Below are 18,069 nucleotides of genomic sequence, written 5' to 3' on the forward strand. Positions count from 1 at the left end.
TGAGTGATTAAAAAAAAGAAACTGCATCTACCATACAGGAATAGGATGCTATATTTTAAAAAAACCATACAGGAAATTAAAAAGTGCTCAAGGAAATCCAAACTACTGGGCTTGATATTTTGTCATTCCAGATCCACTTTACCCTTCTCTGTGGCCAAGGAGGCCAGTCTTATGAGCTACGTCAACCAGGCTCCCTTGCCCTCTACCTCCGATTGTGCTAAAGTGACAAACACTGCAAGGATAGAGGGCAGGAGGAGAGGGAAGTGGATGCAGTTATTCTCCTTGCTCCTTTCCTGTTGGGCCATGTGAGAAATAGGGGATTGTGCTTTTCCATAATAAGCCTTGTAGCACTTAGACTCTAAATTATTCGTATTTATGACTTTGTTAAAATAAAAATAAATTCAAAAACACTGTCAAGTACTGAATAATCTAAAAATAGAAACAAAAGTATTCTTCCCTCCCTCCCTCCCCTTTCCCCTTTCTGTCCCTCCCTCCCTCCCTCCCCTCCTCCCTCTCTTCCTTCCTTCCTTTCTTTCTTTTGAGATGGGGTTTTGCTCTGTTGCCCAGGCTGAAGTACAGTGGCATAATTGCCATTTTTCATTTGTCTGTGAAATAAGTGTAATTTCCAGGCAATACTAATTATAGAAATACATCTTAGATTTTTATCTACTTTAAATGCCTCTATAGTGTAGTAGCTTTTAAATGCCTAATTGTATATGATATCATTTGTACAGAGGGCAGCTTTGGCCTGAGTAATGAAAACCAAAGAAATCAAGTGAACGCTGTATGTGAATGTTTCTTTTAAGAAACAAACCAGACAAGAAGGAAAGAAGTATTTGCAGAAATATTAATCTAGTTTAGTTAGACAGTGGAGGAAGCCAACATTAAGTCTGATGGGCTTGGGGAAAAAATAAGAGATTAAGAAACTTCAGCACAGCAGTATAAATATGGGCAGGTAATTAAAATTACAGTGTAAAAATAGAGGTAGAGAACTGGTTTTCATACAGGCATGTCTTTAAATCTTGAGGGAAAAAATATACTTCCCACAATTCCATGTCCTCATCGACTTACTATCACTCTGCCTTGAGGTCCAAGCTCCCTGAAGGTGATGATACGAAGGATAATGATGACAGTATTTATTGAGTGCTTATTATTAAGGGGATTGTTATAAATAAACATTAAAAATTATACATATTAACATACTAAATCCTCAAAACAACTCTATGGGAAGGGTACTCCATTTTATAGACAAAGGTCACTCAGCAGAAAAAGTTGGAAATGAAATTTGAAGAACTGTCTCTACAGTGTAGACATTTTCCATCTCCTTACCTCCCAGTTACTTCTCAGTTCCTCTCAATCAGGCTTCTACCCTCCACAGTTGAAACTGCTCACCAGTAAGTAACTAATTGCAAAATCCAAGGGCACTTTTTTTAGTATCATACTTGACCCTTATACATTCTTAAAATACTCTTTTCCTTTCTACTTCTGTGACTATTTGCATTTTCTTTTTCCTCTGTCTCCTTAAAATGTTGATATCCACCAAGCTTCTATCCTTGGCTTTCTTATTTTTTTACTCTGATGGCCTTAACTATTATCCATGTACTGAGAACTTAAAAATCTAAGTCTTCAGGCTGGGCATGGTGGCTCACACCTGTAATCCCAGCACTTTGGGAGACCAACGCAGGCAAACTGCTTGAGCTCAAGACAGTTCAAGGCCAGCCTGGAGGCTGGTCATGAGCCACTGCGCCTGGCCTTTTTTCACTAATAATCTTTAAAAGGGTAAAAACAACGTAAGGAAATTCTAAATAAGAAGTTTAGTAAGCAGGCCTACACAGCTCCAAAAGACAACATGTAAGAAATCCACATACCGCAATAAATGCCTCCAACTACTCATCAGGCTCACTGTCACCTCAAACGTAGCGTGCTAAGCATACAACTTAACCTACCATATCTTCCACCACCATATGCAATATTCCCCTCAAACAAATACTTTTCCTGACTTGCTTACTTCTATGGTGGCATCAAGGCATCTGCCACAGCATTATCATTTATCAGTCACTTATATGAGACACCTCCAAGTTCAGGTTCTCATTAGCTTCTGCCTGAATTATTTTAATAGTCTCCTGATTTGTCTCCCCAGCCTACCAGCCAGCTTAAACACCACTTTAAACACACTACAACTCAGTTCAAGAATCTTAGACTGAATTTTATCCTACGAGCAGCAGAAAGCAAACTCTTTACAATTGCATTCAAAGTCTTTCTCTAATCTTATCTTCTGCTTCTGTTCAATGTGAAGGCTCTGCAATCAGGCTGAACTATCATCAACTCCTATTAATGACTTGCTCAAGCTGTCCTCCCACCCTCACTTTATCATCCTCCCAGCGTGCTCCACTGAAATGCCAATGTAGTTTTCAGTAACCATTACAGTTGTAAATAAACTCTTCTGCTTTAGAATTTCAACAACACTCACATATTATCTGATCCATTGTTTGGGCACTAAGTCATACTGCCTTCTACTGTCAAGCAATTATACATCTATGATCTAATTTAATTAGAGGTAATTCCTTGTGAATACTTACATTTGTTGTACTTCTCACAACCCCAGATGGAGAGCTAGTAACAGAAATACGGTAAATGCTCAAGTAATATTTGGCAAACAATAAATAATCTACATGTTTAGTTGTTCAAAGCCAAATACATTAATATATATCAAATATATACTACATATATACCTATATTTGGCTCTATATGTATATCTATCTATCTATATGTAATTTTCTGTGTGCCTCTAAGGCTTTTCTGTAGCAAGATGAGTATTATTTTATATAGGTTCATCCATCAGGGAATCTCCAAGCCCAATCCTAAATTTGGTGATTCATTAGGGCTCACAGGACTCAGCATACAGTCTCATTCATGACTAAGATTTATCACAATGAAAAGATACAAAGTTGAATTGGCACACACTTAGTTTCTCCAGCCTTAAATTGTGACGTGCTGTCTACCAGGGAAACTCATTAGAGACTCAACGCCCAAGATTTTTATTAGGGATGGTCATGTAGGCTGCCTAGCAAGGACCAAAATTCCAGACGGAATTGAGCATAAACGACTCTGCACAGCCTAGGCACAGTGAGCCATTCTTATCATTTAGGTAAAGTTTTGCATCATGTATGGAACCATTTACCATTCAAGCTCCCAGATGCCAGCCAAGGGCCAGCCTTGTATGTAGGCCTTTCTACGAATAGCAGTCTTGGGCCTGCTATGTTACCTCTTTACTAATTCATTTCATATTTGTACAGGAGAAATGTTACAGTGTTAACTGTAGCTGATTTTTAACAGGCACATATAGCAATTTTTAAAAAATTAAAATCTAGCATTCAATTAGAGATGCACCGCCTTGACTGGCACCCACTAATGAAAATTTCTGTGATTTTGAAATAATTGACTTCCATTAGATATTTCAGATTTTCTTTCTTTTCTTGTAAAATGAGGTCTTTCCCTCAAACCAGCAATTTTGGAGTTGTTAAGATAAAGGAATCAAATATAACATCTAAAGCAAATGGATCTTCTTGGAAGAGTTCCTGGTCTCCTCTTTAAATGCCATCTGGGTGCTACAGCAATGCTTGGGTGTTCTGGGCATGTCATCTCACCAAATCCTCACAACACCACAACAGTGATGGTTTCTATTTTAAATACGGAAGTTTTGAGACTCTAAGTAACCCATCCAGGTTTACCACGGTGGACTGGGGTTTAGGCTTAGACCCACTGCATTCTGAACCCTTGCTCCTAGCTTTATACCAACTATCTTTACCTAACGTCAAAGGCACAGTCATTTCCGTCATACTATATGGCTTTTGGATTTGGCTATACAGAGCACTATTCAGACCTGATCAAAATCTTGGCATTGCACTTACCAGCTGAGGATACCCCAGGAAAGTTAGTTATGCTTTCTGAGCCTCAGTTTATCTACAAAATGAGACCCCTACCTTATAGAGTTACTGTGATAATTAAATAATATATTTAGAAGCCAACACATATTTGCTGAATAAATGACTGCCTACAATGACAGAATAACTGACTTGTGAGAAGGGAAGTAAGTGCCCTGACCACCAGGTGTCACCACTGGCCCAGGAGCACCTGTCTAACTGCCGGGCCTGGGGGTGGGACCCTGCAGCAAAACAGTCTAGGCCTCAGGGTAAGACTATCATTTGCACCAACAGGACCTTCATGAATTGGCTTAGGTTTTTCAACAAGAGACGGTCCAATATTTTTTTGCACCAAAATAGGTTACATTCTTCTCTTACAGGTGTTTAAAATATTAATTAGCTGAATATTCACAGATGCATCACCACAGTTTGATTTTAAAAACCATTTTCAGTGAACTATTAATTTCATATATCCTTTGGTTTAGCCAACTAGACATTTTCTGGCTTCCACAGGCTTCAATATTGCCCCAGCAGACAAGTTTCTAGCCCCAATTCCACAATCCAGTGACACTATTTCCTTATTAATGGGATGACTGAAGTTTTTTTCAAAGTAGAATATTTTTAGGGCAAAAACAAAGTCTAAGACCAGTATATACGGGCAAAATAAACATTAACTTTTAACTGTTCTTGATCTCAGGAACTCAAAAGTTCATTAAAAAAAACTGTTTTATATATATATATATATATATAAAACAGTTTATATATATATATAAATATATAAAACAGTTTTTTATATATTTATATATATCAAAGAACGCACTTTAGGGTACATCTGGAAACCTGTGAGTAGCTCTGAAATTACTCAAGAAACACTGCCACACGTGGCTTCATTCCGTAACCTGCTAATGCCTCTCTCTGGGAGTGCCCAGGGGCTCATTTCAAAATGAGGGCAGGGCCTGGGCTCCCCGTCTGGCTCTAAGTCCTCCACACCGAGACCCACTAGTGGTCACTTCAAGACTAATTCATCCAGCATTAGCGCGTAACTGGAGACACCGATCTCTGATGAGGCACAGACCGTAGTCTCATCTGCCAGGAGCACCTGACTTAAGCAGCCTGGCCAGGCCTACTACCCCAGCCTCAGACTGGGTGGCCAAGTCCCCCTGTAACCTACCAGGGAGAAGGAATGGTGCTAAGCACAGGTTTCCCTTCAGAGAGTTGGGCTCTTGGAACTCCAGCAGTTTGGGTTATTTTTGTTTTTGTTTTAAAGCTCAAGTTATACTTTGCATTTCACAAATATGGAAATGTCTTAAGAGAAACCAGAAGCATCCTCTCCCTCTGGCCATTGCTCCCATTCCTGGAGGATTTGGGAGGGAAGAGCAGATACCAGCACCATCTGGAGTCAGGAGCGCTGAGCCAAGGCCAGTTGAAATGAACCCATTTGCAAAGCACTTTGCAGATCAATAAATTCGACTGATTTCAGAGCGGTCTCTAGGAAAGGCGAGCAAATGGGCCAATGAGAGATGCTGCTCATCCAACAAGCCTGGCCAAGAAGCCAGGGGCGAGGCGGCGCGGGGGACGAGTTACCTGGAGGACTCGGCGGTGAAGCTGCCGCCGTCCAGCAGCCGCATCTTGCAGAATAGGACCCCATTGACGAAGGGTACCAGGAGAGCTCCTCGAGCTCGAAGTCCACCTTAAACTTCTTCATCATCATCGTGAGAGCCAGGCGCCTGCCAGCAGGGCGCACTGCCAGGCGCCGCCGCCTCAGCTCGGCCAAGCCCAGGATCCGCCCAGCGCCATGGCCTGGGCCGCGAGCTACGCGCGGGGGCGCGGCCTGTGGGCGCCGGGGCCGGGGCCGGGCCGCCGCCGCCGCGCCCTCTCGCGGCAGCCTGGGCCGGAGCGCGGCGGCAGCTGCAGCGCAGACCCCAGCCGCCCGCGAGAAATGGTCGTGCTGCAGCTCGCCTGGGGAGGTGGGCGCCCTTTCGGTGCGCAGCTCGCCACCGCCGCTGCCGCCCGTCTGAGAGCCTGGAGAGGCGAGGCTCCAGGAACCGCCGCCTAAGCGCCTCGGGGGTCCGGGGCGCCCCCAGCGGCCGCGGCCTGCAGCGCCCGCGGGGCGGAAGCGTGGGGGAGGGCGGAGACTTGTGGGAGCGCGCGGGCTCCGCAGCGGACTCTTAACACGCCACGGCAGTTAGCACGTAACGCTTTTCTGGGGTTGAGAAAAGACAATCTGACGGAGAAAGCTTCCTTCTACCGCCTCCTCTCCGCCTTTCTTTTCAGTTTTTGCACCTCCTCCTTTCTCCCCATCCCCTCCAATGATTTATTTCCTTGGGTTTGAAAGCCATGGGATCACAGACGCAGTTAAAATCTCAGCGCTGTTTTGGTCAAATTGAAATCCTAAAACCAAAATTTCCTTTAGGTACTCCAAATTCACAAGCCTTCAAATATAAAAGGAAGATAAGGTAGGAAAAAGGAAAAGGATGTGGTGAGGGCCTCTCAAGTGCCCAGGCACTGCACTGCTGCAGTGTATGGTGTATGGCTTGTCTAATTCCTGTCATCCAGGACAAAAGATAAAAGAGCAAACAAGCAGTTAAAATAATACCTTCCCTTTGAATATTTGTCTATACTGAGAACTGAAATGCTTAAAATCAAATTCTGCAGGGAGTCTGGGTTGCTGGCGCACGCCTGTAATCCCAGCTCCTCAGGAGGCTGAGGAGGGAGATTAGCCTTAGCCTGGGAGGCGGAGGTTGCAGTGATCCGAGATCGCTCCACTGCACTCCATCCTGGACAACAGAACGGGACCCCCAAAAAAAAAAAAAAATCTTCAGGGTAGGCTTAAAAAAAATATCCCTAGGTAGGTGAATAACAATTACCTGCCTTCTGTAATCATGCATATATTGTTACAATTAATGTTATAAACTTGGTTACATGATGTTCATATTTTTAAACTGAGTTTTTTCACTCAGATTCTGTCTCAGTAATCGCTGAACGAGTTTAGTTGAAAGCATTTTCTTTCCGTTTACTTATTTACTCAGGCTTTCATATAAAAAATTTAAAATGGCAATCATTGGCTAGACCTAATAACCAAAAAGCAAAAACTACCCTAAAGAATTTTACAATCTAGTGAGGAAGACAAGTTTAGACAGGTTATTAAAAAAACAAAACCTATGTAGAACTCAGAGAAACAATTGAAGTAATCAGTTTTCTGAATTTCACAGGATGAAAATGATTTAGGACAAAGTGGGATAAGGTGTTCCAGGAGGAGGCGAAACAATAAATCAATAAATAGATAAAGACTCAGAGGCAGGTTCAGGGGTGGGGATTTGGCAATGGATAAACCTCCTTACCCTGCTGGACAGGGGGCAAAGACAGTGAGATGCATTAGAGGACTTTGAGGTTTGTCTTTTAGGGCACTGGATGAATGTTAATTTCATTGACTGAACATTGAAAGCAGGAGGAGAGCAGGTTGGGAATGGAAGAGATAATGGGTCTTTATGGGAGTTGCTTTCAGTACATACAGGGAGAGCGAGGCAGCCTTAGCTCATAAAAACGCACTGGGAATTAAAAATCTACATCTGGGAATTGAGGTAATTGCTGATGGCTGAAGCCCAAAAGGTGGATAAGGATGAGTTACTCTGAAGAATATTTAAAGGGTAGACAAAGAGGAGATCATGAAGGTGGCTAAGAACAAGCAGTCCGAGAAAGAGGAGATAAAGAAAGAGATGGCCTGGAAACCCAGAGAGTTTTAGTCATGTAACATTACTAGTCACAAGGTTCTGTTGTGTACCAGGCACTATCCTGGGTACTAGAGATGCACATGAGTAAGACATAGAGGCTTGTAAAGGAGTGGAGAAAAAACAGATATGCAAACAGATCAGCTAAAGTGTGTGTGTGTGTGTGTGTGTGAGAGAGAGAGAGAGAGAGAGAGGAGAGAGCAATCCGTGATGCATGCAGGACAAAGGACCATTTCAAGAGAGTGCTGCAGAGCAGTCTCAGAGGATTTGGACTGAAAAGAAGCTACTGCATTGAAGGTCTAGGAGGTCACTGGTAATCTTGGCAAGAGAAGTCGTCATAAAAGATAGTAACAAAGTAAGATGAAAACGGTCTAGGAAGTGAATGGAAGGTAGTAATGAGAGGTGGGTAAATATAAATTACATTTTTATTAATATTTTTCTGATCTTTTTTTTTGTCAGTGAATGAAAAGAAAGAATGATGACCAGAGGAAGACAGTTCAAGCTTTTTCAATAACATTCAGGAACTGTCCAGTATTGATTATCTATTATGTGCCAAGCACCTTGATAGGTCCTATAGATCTGAGATGCAGTGCCTGTCTTACCTCTCACAGTCTACTGGAGGACACAGAGAAGTAAGCAGGCAGTTGCAATACAATGTAGCACTGAGTGCCATCTGTATATCGTGGTGAATGGAGGCTGCTGTGGGAGAATATACAAACGTCTAACAGGGATAAGTAATAGGTTTATGGAATGCTTTCTGGGGCAAGTGAAGCCTGAATTCAGGCCTTTGAGCTGAGGTCTGAATGATGAGCACGGGTGGGGAACAGTTTCCAGGAAGGAGGTAGTGCCTGTGCAGAGGCTCAGAGGAAGAGAGACCATGTTGCAGAGGGAACTGAAATTAGTTCTGTCTAGTTGCAACTTAGAGTCGGGTATAGTGACAGCGGTTAACAAAGAGCCACTGAAGTTTTAAAGCAGAGGAATGATATATTCATTTGATAAAGCTCTTCTGCTTTATAAGTTGGAAGACAGTCTGTTACTCTTTTTTAGACTCATGGTTTGATGATTAAACACCTGATAGGAGTCATGGTCAAGGCAGGAAACAGATATATTCAACGTGTTTAAATGAGGAAAGTGTAATGAAAGGACTCTTCACAGAGTTGACAGGGTAAGGGACCCACAGTCTAGTGAGAAGTTGAAAGGAAGAGGGGACAAATATCCTGATTTCTCTCACCTCCTACTTTCTGATCTCTTGGTGGTGCCTCCCATGTTCAAAAACCAATCAAGGCCAGAGGGTAGAGGGTCCCAGAACATGCAGTTCATAGAGGACAGACTCTTGGGGCACAAAGTAGGGCACTGAAAGGTATAGAATGGATGGAAGAGGACGGAAAGCCACCAGCACACAAATGATACAGTCAGGGTTCACCATAGGAAGCCAAAACCACTCTGGATATTTCAAAAAAACCAAAGGGATTTCATCCAGGCAATTCGTTGCTTCTGAAATCCGTAGAAGGGCTGCAGGAGTTGAGGTGAGCAGCCTGCTGAATTCAAAGTCACATGCCTTGTGGTAAACATTACTAGTGTCCACTAGTATCTGGTCCTCCTTTGCTTCTGAGCATGTAGGAATTTACTGTTCCCAGTTCCCTTGCAGGTGGGTGGGGCCTCGTGATGAGTTGTAACCAATAAAATGTGAGAAGCATCACTTCCAGGATGAGATGGTGAAAAGCCTTTGAGCAGTTCTCTATACTATCTTTTCCCTGCCACAATTGTCATGGAGGAGACCTTGGGTTAAGATGTAGCAGCCACAAGATTGAAGTAGCCCAGATCTCTGAGTCACCACATGGAAAGCAACTGCCTACACCTGCAGGAAACATTTTTGTCTGTGAGAAGGAAACTTTTTTATATTAAGCCACTGAAATTTTGGGGGCTGCTTGTCACTACAGCATAAGGCTAGCTTATTCTGACTAACATACACTGTAGCTGGGATGGGACGCTGACACTAAAAACATGCTGCTGCTGCTGCCACCACCACTGGCCCTCACACCCATCAAGACTATGAGCAGTTTGAATGCCACAGACATGTCATCACACCTTGCTTGCAAGTGACACAGCAGCAAGAAGAGAGCCTCCATTTCACTTGCACCTGTGTTTTCATAAGGACAATTATTTGACAGGCCTTATATGCAACTAAAACTTGAGTGTCAAGGGAGTCTGAGAAATGTAATTTTCAGCTTTCCAACTGAAAAGTGGTGGAATGAATAGGATGGTGGAATGAATGTTGACACAGCAGGTCTAAGCATCTACTCCAGTACTTATAATGCAAGTTTCTTAAAGATGGGTGATTTGTCGATCATCTTTGTATCTTTTCTAAATATTCCAGTACCTAGTGTGTATTCAATACATATTTTTTGAAATGATCTGAATTTATAGACCTATCCTTTGTGTTTTAACTCTCAGGTAAAACAAGAGAGTGAATAGATGTATGCTAAGACTGCTTGCTGCCAGAGGTGTGACAGTTCTTACAGGCTTATTCAATTCTCTTGAAAAGCATTTACTACCCCTTTAAAACTGGGTACACTCCCCCTTTACTTCTCCCTATGAAGAGGATATTTAAGTCTCAACCCTCTGGTCTTTCTTTGAGTCTCATATTTGCACTACTACTCTGTCCATGTGCATTAATAAATTTGTATGCATTTTCTCCTGTGAATTTATTGTCAGTTATTTCAGCAAACCTTCAGAAGGCAGAGGGGAAGCTTTCCTATCAACCTTATACCTGCAGTAATTTGGAAAAAAGTTAAGGTACCTACAAAACCCACAGTTCTAGAAGAGGTTGGAAAATGGAATGTTAGTAGGTTATATTTATTGGCTGAATTCAGTAAGATCTTAGAAACATGAGATGAACTCATGCAATAATTAGCAGGTTTGCAAGCATAAATGAAAAAGAACATAGAGTCCAGAAATTTGGAACCTCAAAAGATTGGAAAACCTAAAACTGCTCTATACTTCAATGAATGGGAAATAAGATTGAAAAAGCTCTTGAGCAACAAGAGCCCATTAAGACTCAGCCATGAAGCAAAGATTTTATTTAGGATGTGGTCTTCACATTTAAGTCTGATGGTCCCAGCCTTCTTAAATTGAGAGAAAGAGAGGCATGGAGTGAAGAAGGAAAGAAATAATAAGGATTGAGGATTATCTCTAGGAAACCTTAGTGTTGCTGGCATATGGAACTGACTGGAAGCAAAAAGATCAAAGACTTTTCAGTTTTTGAAGTACTGTATTGCTAAAGAAATCATGAGACTGAGATTGCATTAAAAGTTGTACTCTCCTCAAGAAAAATCACATTCCTCTACAGTCATTTCAAATGTGGGCTTAGAGGAAAAATTTCCAGAGGTCACAGCCAGGGACCACAGAGGACAACAGATAAGCAGATTCCTCACAGAGAAGGGAAACAGGGTCTAGCTGAGAAACAGCTCCCACTGCCAGCTCAGTGCCTCCCTGCAGAATTTCATTTTTGTGATGGGCCAGGGTCCCACTTTTCCCCCTTTCTTACCTGGAAGTATTTACTATATTTGTTCTATTATTATATATTGGGTGTGAGCGAGGGGAAATATTTTATTAGTTTATAGGCCACAGCTCTAATTAAAATGTTAGACTGGACAATTCTTTGTAGTGGGGCTGTCCTTTGTATTGTACAAGGTTTAGCAGCTTCCCTGGCCCCTACTCATTAATTGCCCCTCACTCCCAGTTGTGCTAATCTCAAATATCTTCAGACATTGCCTAATATCTCCTGGGGGACAAAATCATTCTTAGTTGAGAATAACTGGGTCACAGGACAACGTGGAATTATATTCAGATCTGAGGGAGAATCCTGTGTATTACGTGGGAATCCTGCACTTTGAACTTGATGCAATGACTGGGTAGATTTTAGGTTATCTCATTTGGTGACAGAATGAGTGTATTATTTGTTTGGGAAGAAGAGTGAAATGGCTTTTTTTGGTGACCAAATGGATGGACTATGGCATAGATTACTAGGTTATCAACAAAGCCGTTTTCTTGAGTACACAGTTCGACTCTATTTTCCGGTCTTCCTTGCAATCAGGTGCTGCTGCAAGGCTCAGTTCCAGCCAGTGGAATGTGTGCAACTTCCAGGCCTGGCTCATAAAACCTCTTGCATGTGATCCTTTCACTCTTCTCCTATCTGATGGCTGGATGTTGACATCAAGGATGATGCTGGATGCCAGATGCGGAAGATGGGAAAGCCTCTACCTGTCTGGGTCCCTATTGGCAATTTATAACCAGGATATCCGTTTGTGAGGTAAGTGAAAAATTAGCATTTAATTTGCTATGTGTGGTTTTAAAAATTACTATTTTAAAAGATTGTGGAAAAATACATATGACATAAAATGATCATGTTACCCATTTTTAAGTGTACAGTTCTATGGCATTAAGTATAGTCACATTGTTGTGCAACCATCACCTCCATCTTCCTCCAGAAGGGGATCCTCCTCCATCCTCTTCTCATCTTGCAAAATTGAGATTCTGTACCCATTTCACAATAACTCCCCATTCCCCCAACCCCAGACCCTGGAAACCACTATTCTACCTTGTGTCTCTATAAATTTGACTACTCTATGAATGAAATCACACAATATTTGTCCTTCTGTAATTGGCTTATTCACTGAAATGTTTAATCTCTTAAGCCACTGGAATTTGGAATGTGTTTGCGAAAGCAGCTAGAATTACATACTGTGTGCCTAGAACAGACTAGATCCTCAAATAAATGTTTGCTGAGTAAGTGAACATTCAAAAATTGTTAATTTGAAACATTTTTAAGACATTATGTTGGATTTAATTTGTAAATTTATATTGTTTTATAATAATATAAAATTTGTAAGATATTGAATTTTATGTATAATATACATTTAGGTAACATTATAATTACAATAATTTAAATCAGCAGCAGGAGTCCATGACTTTTTTTCCCCTATAGATAATTTATTTTTGGGAAACATGCTATATTGGGTTGTTTGAAAAAGCTTATATTCTAACAAAATTGAATCAAATACTTGCTTTATTTTCCATTGCCTAAAACCAAATTTGACTAGAGTTATTGAGGATTGATTATAAGAGAATGACATAGAAGCTTGAATAATTACATCCCCAGCCAAGCAAAAGGTTTTTGTTTTACATCAAAGGAAATATAACAGTTAAAACAAACAAACAAACAAACCAAAACTCTCTTTGGTCTTGTGGTTGAATAGGGGTGTTACTGATACTTAAGTACTGACATTTTATCATCTTGATTGCTAGTTGTCTGACAGGAGAATAAAGGCTTTCAAGGAAAGAACCAGATACTTTCTAAGGTACCTCCTTTAATTCTAAAACTTAATCTCTTTCATAACTAGTTCTTTTTTATCTAATTTTCAAATTTCTGTGAAAAGATGGCAAATTGCCTTTGTAGTTCTTAAAAGCAAACACTAGGTTTCTATGAGAAACCACAATATTTATTCATTAACTTTTTTCCAGTCAAAACATAGAGTGGATCAAAATGTGTTCTTTGAGCAATTGTAATATCCCTGAGAACCCTAGACTGATAGCATGCAGGGGATCTCAAACTCAATTTGGCACCCCTTCCTTGCTTCCTTCACATTCTAATGGTAGGATAGTTATAAGGATGATCACTTCTGGCCTCATATAATTATTCCTGTACTATCAGGCAGAATTGGATTTCTCTTTCTGGGAAATACTAAATACTAATTTCTTGTAGAACATTAGGCTTTTTCTCTGAGAGTATTTTAGAAAATACTGATGCTGGCTGCTGCGAGGAGCAGGCGCGGGGTGGGCGCGGGGTGAGCAGCCAGGGTGCCGCTGGCTGCTGGGGTCTGCAGGTCACCGAGTCCCCGGGAGAGGGGACTCCTGAGGTGGCACCTGCATGTATTTACCCGGCAGCCAGCGCGTCCGCCCCCGCGAACTTCCGGCAGAGCTCAAGAAAGGCCGTTATGCCCCACGAGAGAAACAGAGCCATTGACCATGGTTGCAACTGGCAGTTTGAACAGTTAAGAACCCGGCCAGCATTTCAGAATTGCTGGACCGCGGCTATCACCCAGAGAGCCTGCTAAGTGATTTTGACTACGGGGATTATGTTGTTCCTGAACCAAACCTCAACAAGGTAATATTTGAGGAATCAACTTGCCAGAATTTGGTGAAAATACTGGAGAACTGTCTGTCCCAATCAAAGCAAACCAAACTTGGTTGATCAAAGGTCCTTGTCCCAGAGAAACTGACCCAGAGAATTGCTCAAGATGTCCTATGACTTTCCTCCATGGAGCCCTGTGGCTTGCGAGGTTGTGTTATGCACGTGAACTTGGAAATTGAAAATGTATGTAAAAAGCTGGATAGGATTGTGTGTGATTCTAGTGTGGTGCCTACTTTTGAGCTTACACTTGTGTTTAAGCAGGAACACTGCTCGTGGACTAGATTCAGGGACTTCTTTAGTAGAGATCGCTTCTCCTCTGGTTTCAGGAGAACTCTGATCCTCAGCTCAGGATTTCGACTTGTTAAGAAAAAACTTTACTCACTAATTGAAACAACAGTCATTGAAGGGTCCTAAAAAGGGAACATTTATAAAGGTTATTTCATGATTGGGTAGCGAAACTATTCAGCTAGTCAGCTAAAGTCATTTATAGTTTGCCCCACCTACCCTCAATAAGAAACTCCAAATGTAGTCCATTTTCTTTTTGTGTTTCACATTCATAGCAACTGCAGCTAACAGGCTGATTTTCTGGCCTTTGGAGAAATGATCCAAAATAGTGTACATTTTCTGCATATATCGCATTTTTGTAGAGAATTGAATGAGATGGAATAGGTATGCAAAAGTAGAAGTCCATTTGAGTTGTACATTTGATTCCACAATTTTGTTTCAGGTAGGCTGGCTAATAGACTATATAAACCAGATTTGCCTAGTTTGATTTTCATATGGCTTTTTTTTCTGTAAGTTTTCAGAGTGAGTCTTTAAATCACAGAATCTCACGAAGTGATAGTTAGCCTATCAAAACTTCCAGAAGCCTACACCACCAGTTCCTGATTCAAATTTGAATGGTTCTTAGACAGGAGGGTAGGATTAAGTAGGTGAGTTTAATTAAAGCTTAACCCTAGGTAAGAGTGAATGAGAAATATTACGGCTATAATGGAACTGCTTCACTGTTTCTTGGTGACTTCCTCACGCTAATGTTTTAGAAAGGCAACAAAGGCTTATGCTGCCATTTCAGTAACCACAGTGTTGTTCTGGATGCTTTCATAAGTTCAGTTTCCCTTGTTCTTAAGTGTTATTGTTTTTAAACTAGAAAAATGCAAAATATTGAACTAAAAAAAGAAAGAAAATACTGATGCTTTCCAAAACAGTTTGAGAGAATCTTTTAAGAATTGAAACCAAACCCACCTGAAATTCCAAATCTGGAAAATCTTAATAATTTGTTGATTTATTTTGCTTATATAACCTGTACGTATGTGTGTGTAGAAATAGTTGGGAGGTGTGTGTTTTTATCCAATTAGCCTGCATCATCTCCTTAGAGGTGCACTCTGTCATGTTTTCTGTCATTGTACTTTTTGCTTTTTTAACACCAATTTTCTAACTGTTCTTTGGTATGCACTCACATATCTGGTGATGTTGTAATTAAATATGACCTTTGTTTTCAAATAAAAAAATCCCCTTTGTTTTCTGAAAAAAGTAATTTGGATCTAAATAATTTTCAAAAATTAATAAACCAAAGAGGAATGCTTTAAAAAAAAAACAACAAAGCAAACGCACATTCAACCAGAGCCTACACTATGCATTTTCTAAGTAAATTGGCACAAAACCAGAATACTGTAGTATTTTATTTAGCTAGATACCTGGAAAGCATTTTTAAAATTAGCATTATTTTTCCCTTTTATACCAGAGGTAAAGAACTTCCAAGTACATTTTCTTTTACCTGTTATATATATTTTCATAAAACATGCAAATTGATCAAGTAAGATACAAAAATAAAATTGCTTATATGACAATGATAAGACAAAGACGATGTTTCCCATAATGTCCATAAGCTCATATGGAGATTTAAGTTAAGGCTACATACTGTTAGAATTCTGAAATTAATCAGAGGTATGACTCAACAACAATGGATATTGAGCTAGGAGTTCCCAGTTTTAATCTCAGTTCTGCTTCTGATGGTTTAATTTTGAGCAAGTAAAAACTTCCCTGAACTCACTCTGTTCTGCAGAGTGAGGGAAATAGTTTTGATCAACGCTGTCTAACAGAACTTTCTGCATGATGGAAATATTCTCTGCTCTGTCCAATATGGTAGTCACTAGCCACATGTGGTGACTAAACACTTGAAATGCAGTAGGTGTGACTAAAGAACTGAATTTTGCATTTTATTTAATTATAATTAAATTAAATAGCCACATATGGCTAATGGCTACTATATTGGATAGCAGAGGTCTGGACTCACTCTCATTCACTCATTTAGCAAGCATTCAAGTGCCTACAATCTGCCAACCAAGCATCCGGCCAGGTGGAGAAGGTGTGTCATCACATCTTTGCCTTCAAGGAGTTAACATGAAGAAAACTAAGTACTTGCTAGTACGTGTCCTTTAATAAGCATAATAAGCATATGCAAAAAGCTCTGTGTACCCATAGAGAGCGATAACCAGAAGATATATCATCTCTAAAGTCCTCTCTAGCTCTAAAATTATATAACTATAGATATGTATGTATCTATATATCCAAGATATATATGTCTATCTATGTGTATGATATATAGATCTAAATATATAAATGATATATACATATATAGATATGTATACATGTATATATAGCTATCTATATTTTAATATTTATATATTACAATATTAGTAGAGGTATAGCCAATATATTTATAAATATATATCCACATATATTTATATATTCAAATATATAAATTTATATATTCAAATATATTTTTTAAATTTACATTTTATATATCTCTATATATTTATGTACATATCTATCTATCTATCTTTAAAATTAGAAATGGAGGTCTCGCCTTATTTCCCAGGCTGGTCTTGAACTCTGGGCGTCAACTGATTCTCTTGCCTCAGCCTCCCAAAGTGCTGGGATTAGATAGTGAACCACTATGACTGGCCAGCTCTAAAATTATATGAATTAAACTCAACAAATATTTACTGAGCACCTATTTTCTATGTAGCTCTTTATCAGCTCAATTTCTTGGTGCATGATTACCACTCAGAGGGTAGTAGCTAAACTACTATCAGCACTCTTGTTGATTGATTCATTCAATATTTGGTTATTGTTTTTGTACCAAGCACCTCACTAGGCACACATGAAAAAAAATGAATTTCATAGTGATTTCAAAGGTTCATAGTAAAACATTGACATTAACTCTATTTTTCAGGAAATAAATTACCAGATTCTGGGTTCACGTTGGCCATATTCAGAATTGATGGTGTTTCAAATGTTATTTAACTATCGTGAGCATTTCCTAGTATTAGTAATAAAGAATGTGAGAGTAAAAAATTGGGTATGTTTGGCCATTAAAAACTATACACAAGCTTTGTAATAGAATATATTGATTGATTAATTACTCTGAGATCTTTCTTAGAAAAGATTTTTTTTATATTGTTACCTAGATATAAATATGTATTCCTTTTCAATGTACTTTTTTCTTTTTTGTGAATGTCTAGCTACAGTATCAAGTACAGTATTTTTCTATGTGTTGAGCATGTCTTCTTTTACATAAAACTGATGTGATATTGCCTCTTATTTGTTGGATATGTACATATTTATTTTTTCAAATATTATTTATTTAGTTGACCAACTTGCAAATATTACTGTGCTATTCAATTGGAAAATACAAAAGCAAATTAGAGTAGGATCTTCTTCTCAAGAAGTTGATAGGGAAAATAAGAAATAGAAGAAAGCTGAGAAAGAGGCATTTTCAAAATGTCCTTCAGAGAATTTGGAGGTGGAAGTAGTAACTTCCAGATGAGACATTAAGAGAAGGCTTTGCAGAGGATGTGACACTGAGCTAGACCTTGGACCTTGAAGGAGTGTAGAATCTGCAACAGCAGAGAAGGAAGGAAAGGCCATTTCCCAGGCAGGAAAGCATGAAATTAGAGGGGAGAAAAATGTGAGTTAAAACAAAGGACAAAATAGCTGAGAAAAAGTAGAGGAAAATCAGATTTTAAACATAGACTGTGGCTGGATCCTACTTTTAAATGCTGGACTGGAAAGTCTAGACTCTATTTTGTAGACTGTAAGGCATTTGAGCAAGGGGATAAAAAATCAAAGTTGTGCATTAGGGAAATTAATCTGGCAGAAGTATTTAAGATATATTTTGGAGTAGGGAGAGGCTAAATGCAGGGACCAGTTATTAGGCTAGTTT

At 39.8% G+C, this 18,069-nt stretch overlaps 1 protein-coding gene and 1 pseudogene across 9 annotated transcripts in view; one reads left to right on the forward strand and one right to left on the reverse strand.

Moving 5' to 3' along the window:
* FRRS1 (ferric chelate reductase 1) overlaps positions 1–5,939 on the reverse strand; it is a 109,614-nt gene extending 103,675 nt beyond the window's left edge. For all 9 annotated transcript variants that reach the window (XM_078332602.1, XM_078332589.1, XM_078332587.1 and 6 more), the window contains exon 1: positions 5,508–5,939. In XM_078332602.1, coding sequence (XP_078188728.1) covers positions 5,508–5,551 — 44 coding nt within the window. In that variant the 5' untranslated portion in view covers positions 5,552–5,939. The remainder of the gene's footprint in view (positions 1–5,507) is intronic.
* A 6,579-nt stretch (positions 5,940–12,518) lies between these two features.
* Positions 12,519–16,410, forward strand: LOC118143046 (DNA damage-inducible transcript 4-like protein pseudogene; annotated as a pseudogene).
* Positions 16,411–18,069: the final 1,659 nt, after the last annotated feature.

Source organism: Callithrix jacchus, chromosome 7, assembly GCF_049354715.1.
Source record: "Callithrix jacchus isolate 240 chromosome 7, calJac240_pri, whole genome shotgun sequence".
In the NCBI taxonomy this organism is placed as follows: Eukaryota; Metazoa; Chordata; class Mammalia; order Primates; family Cebidae; genus Callithrix; species Callithrix jacchus.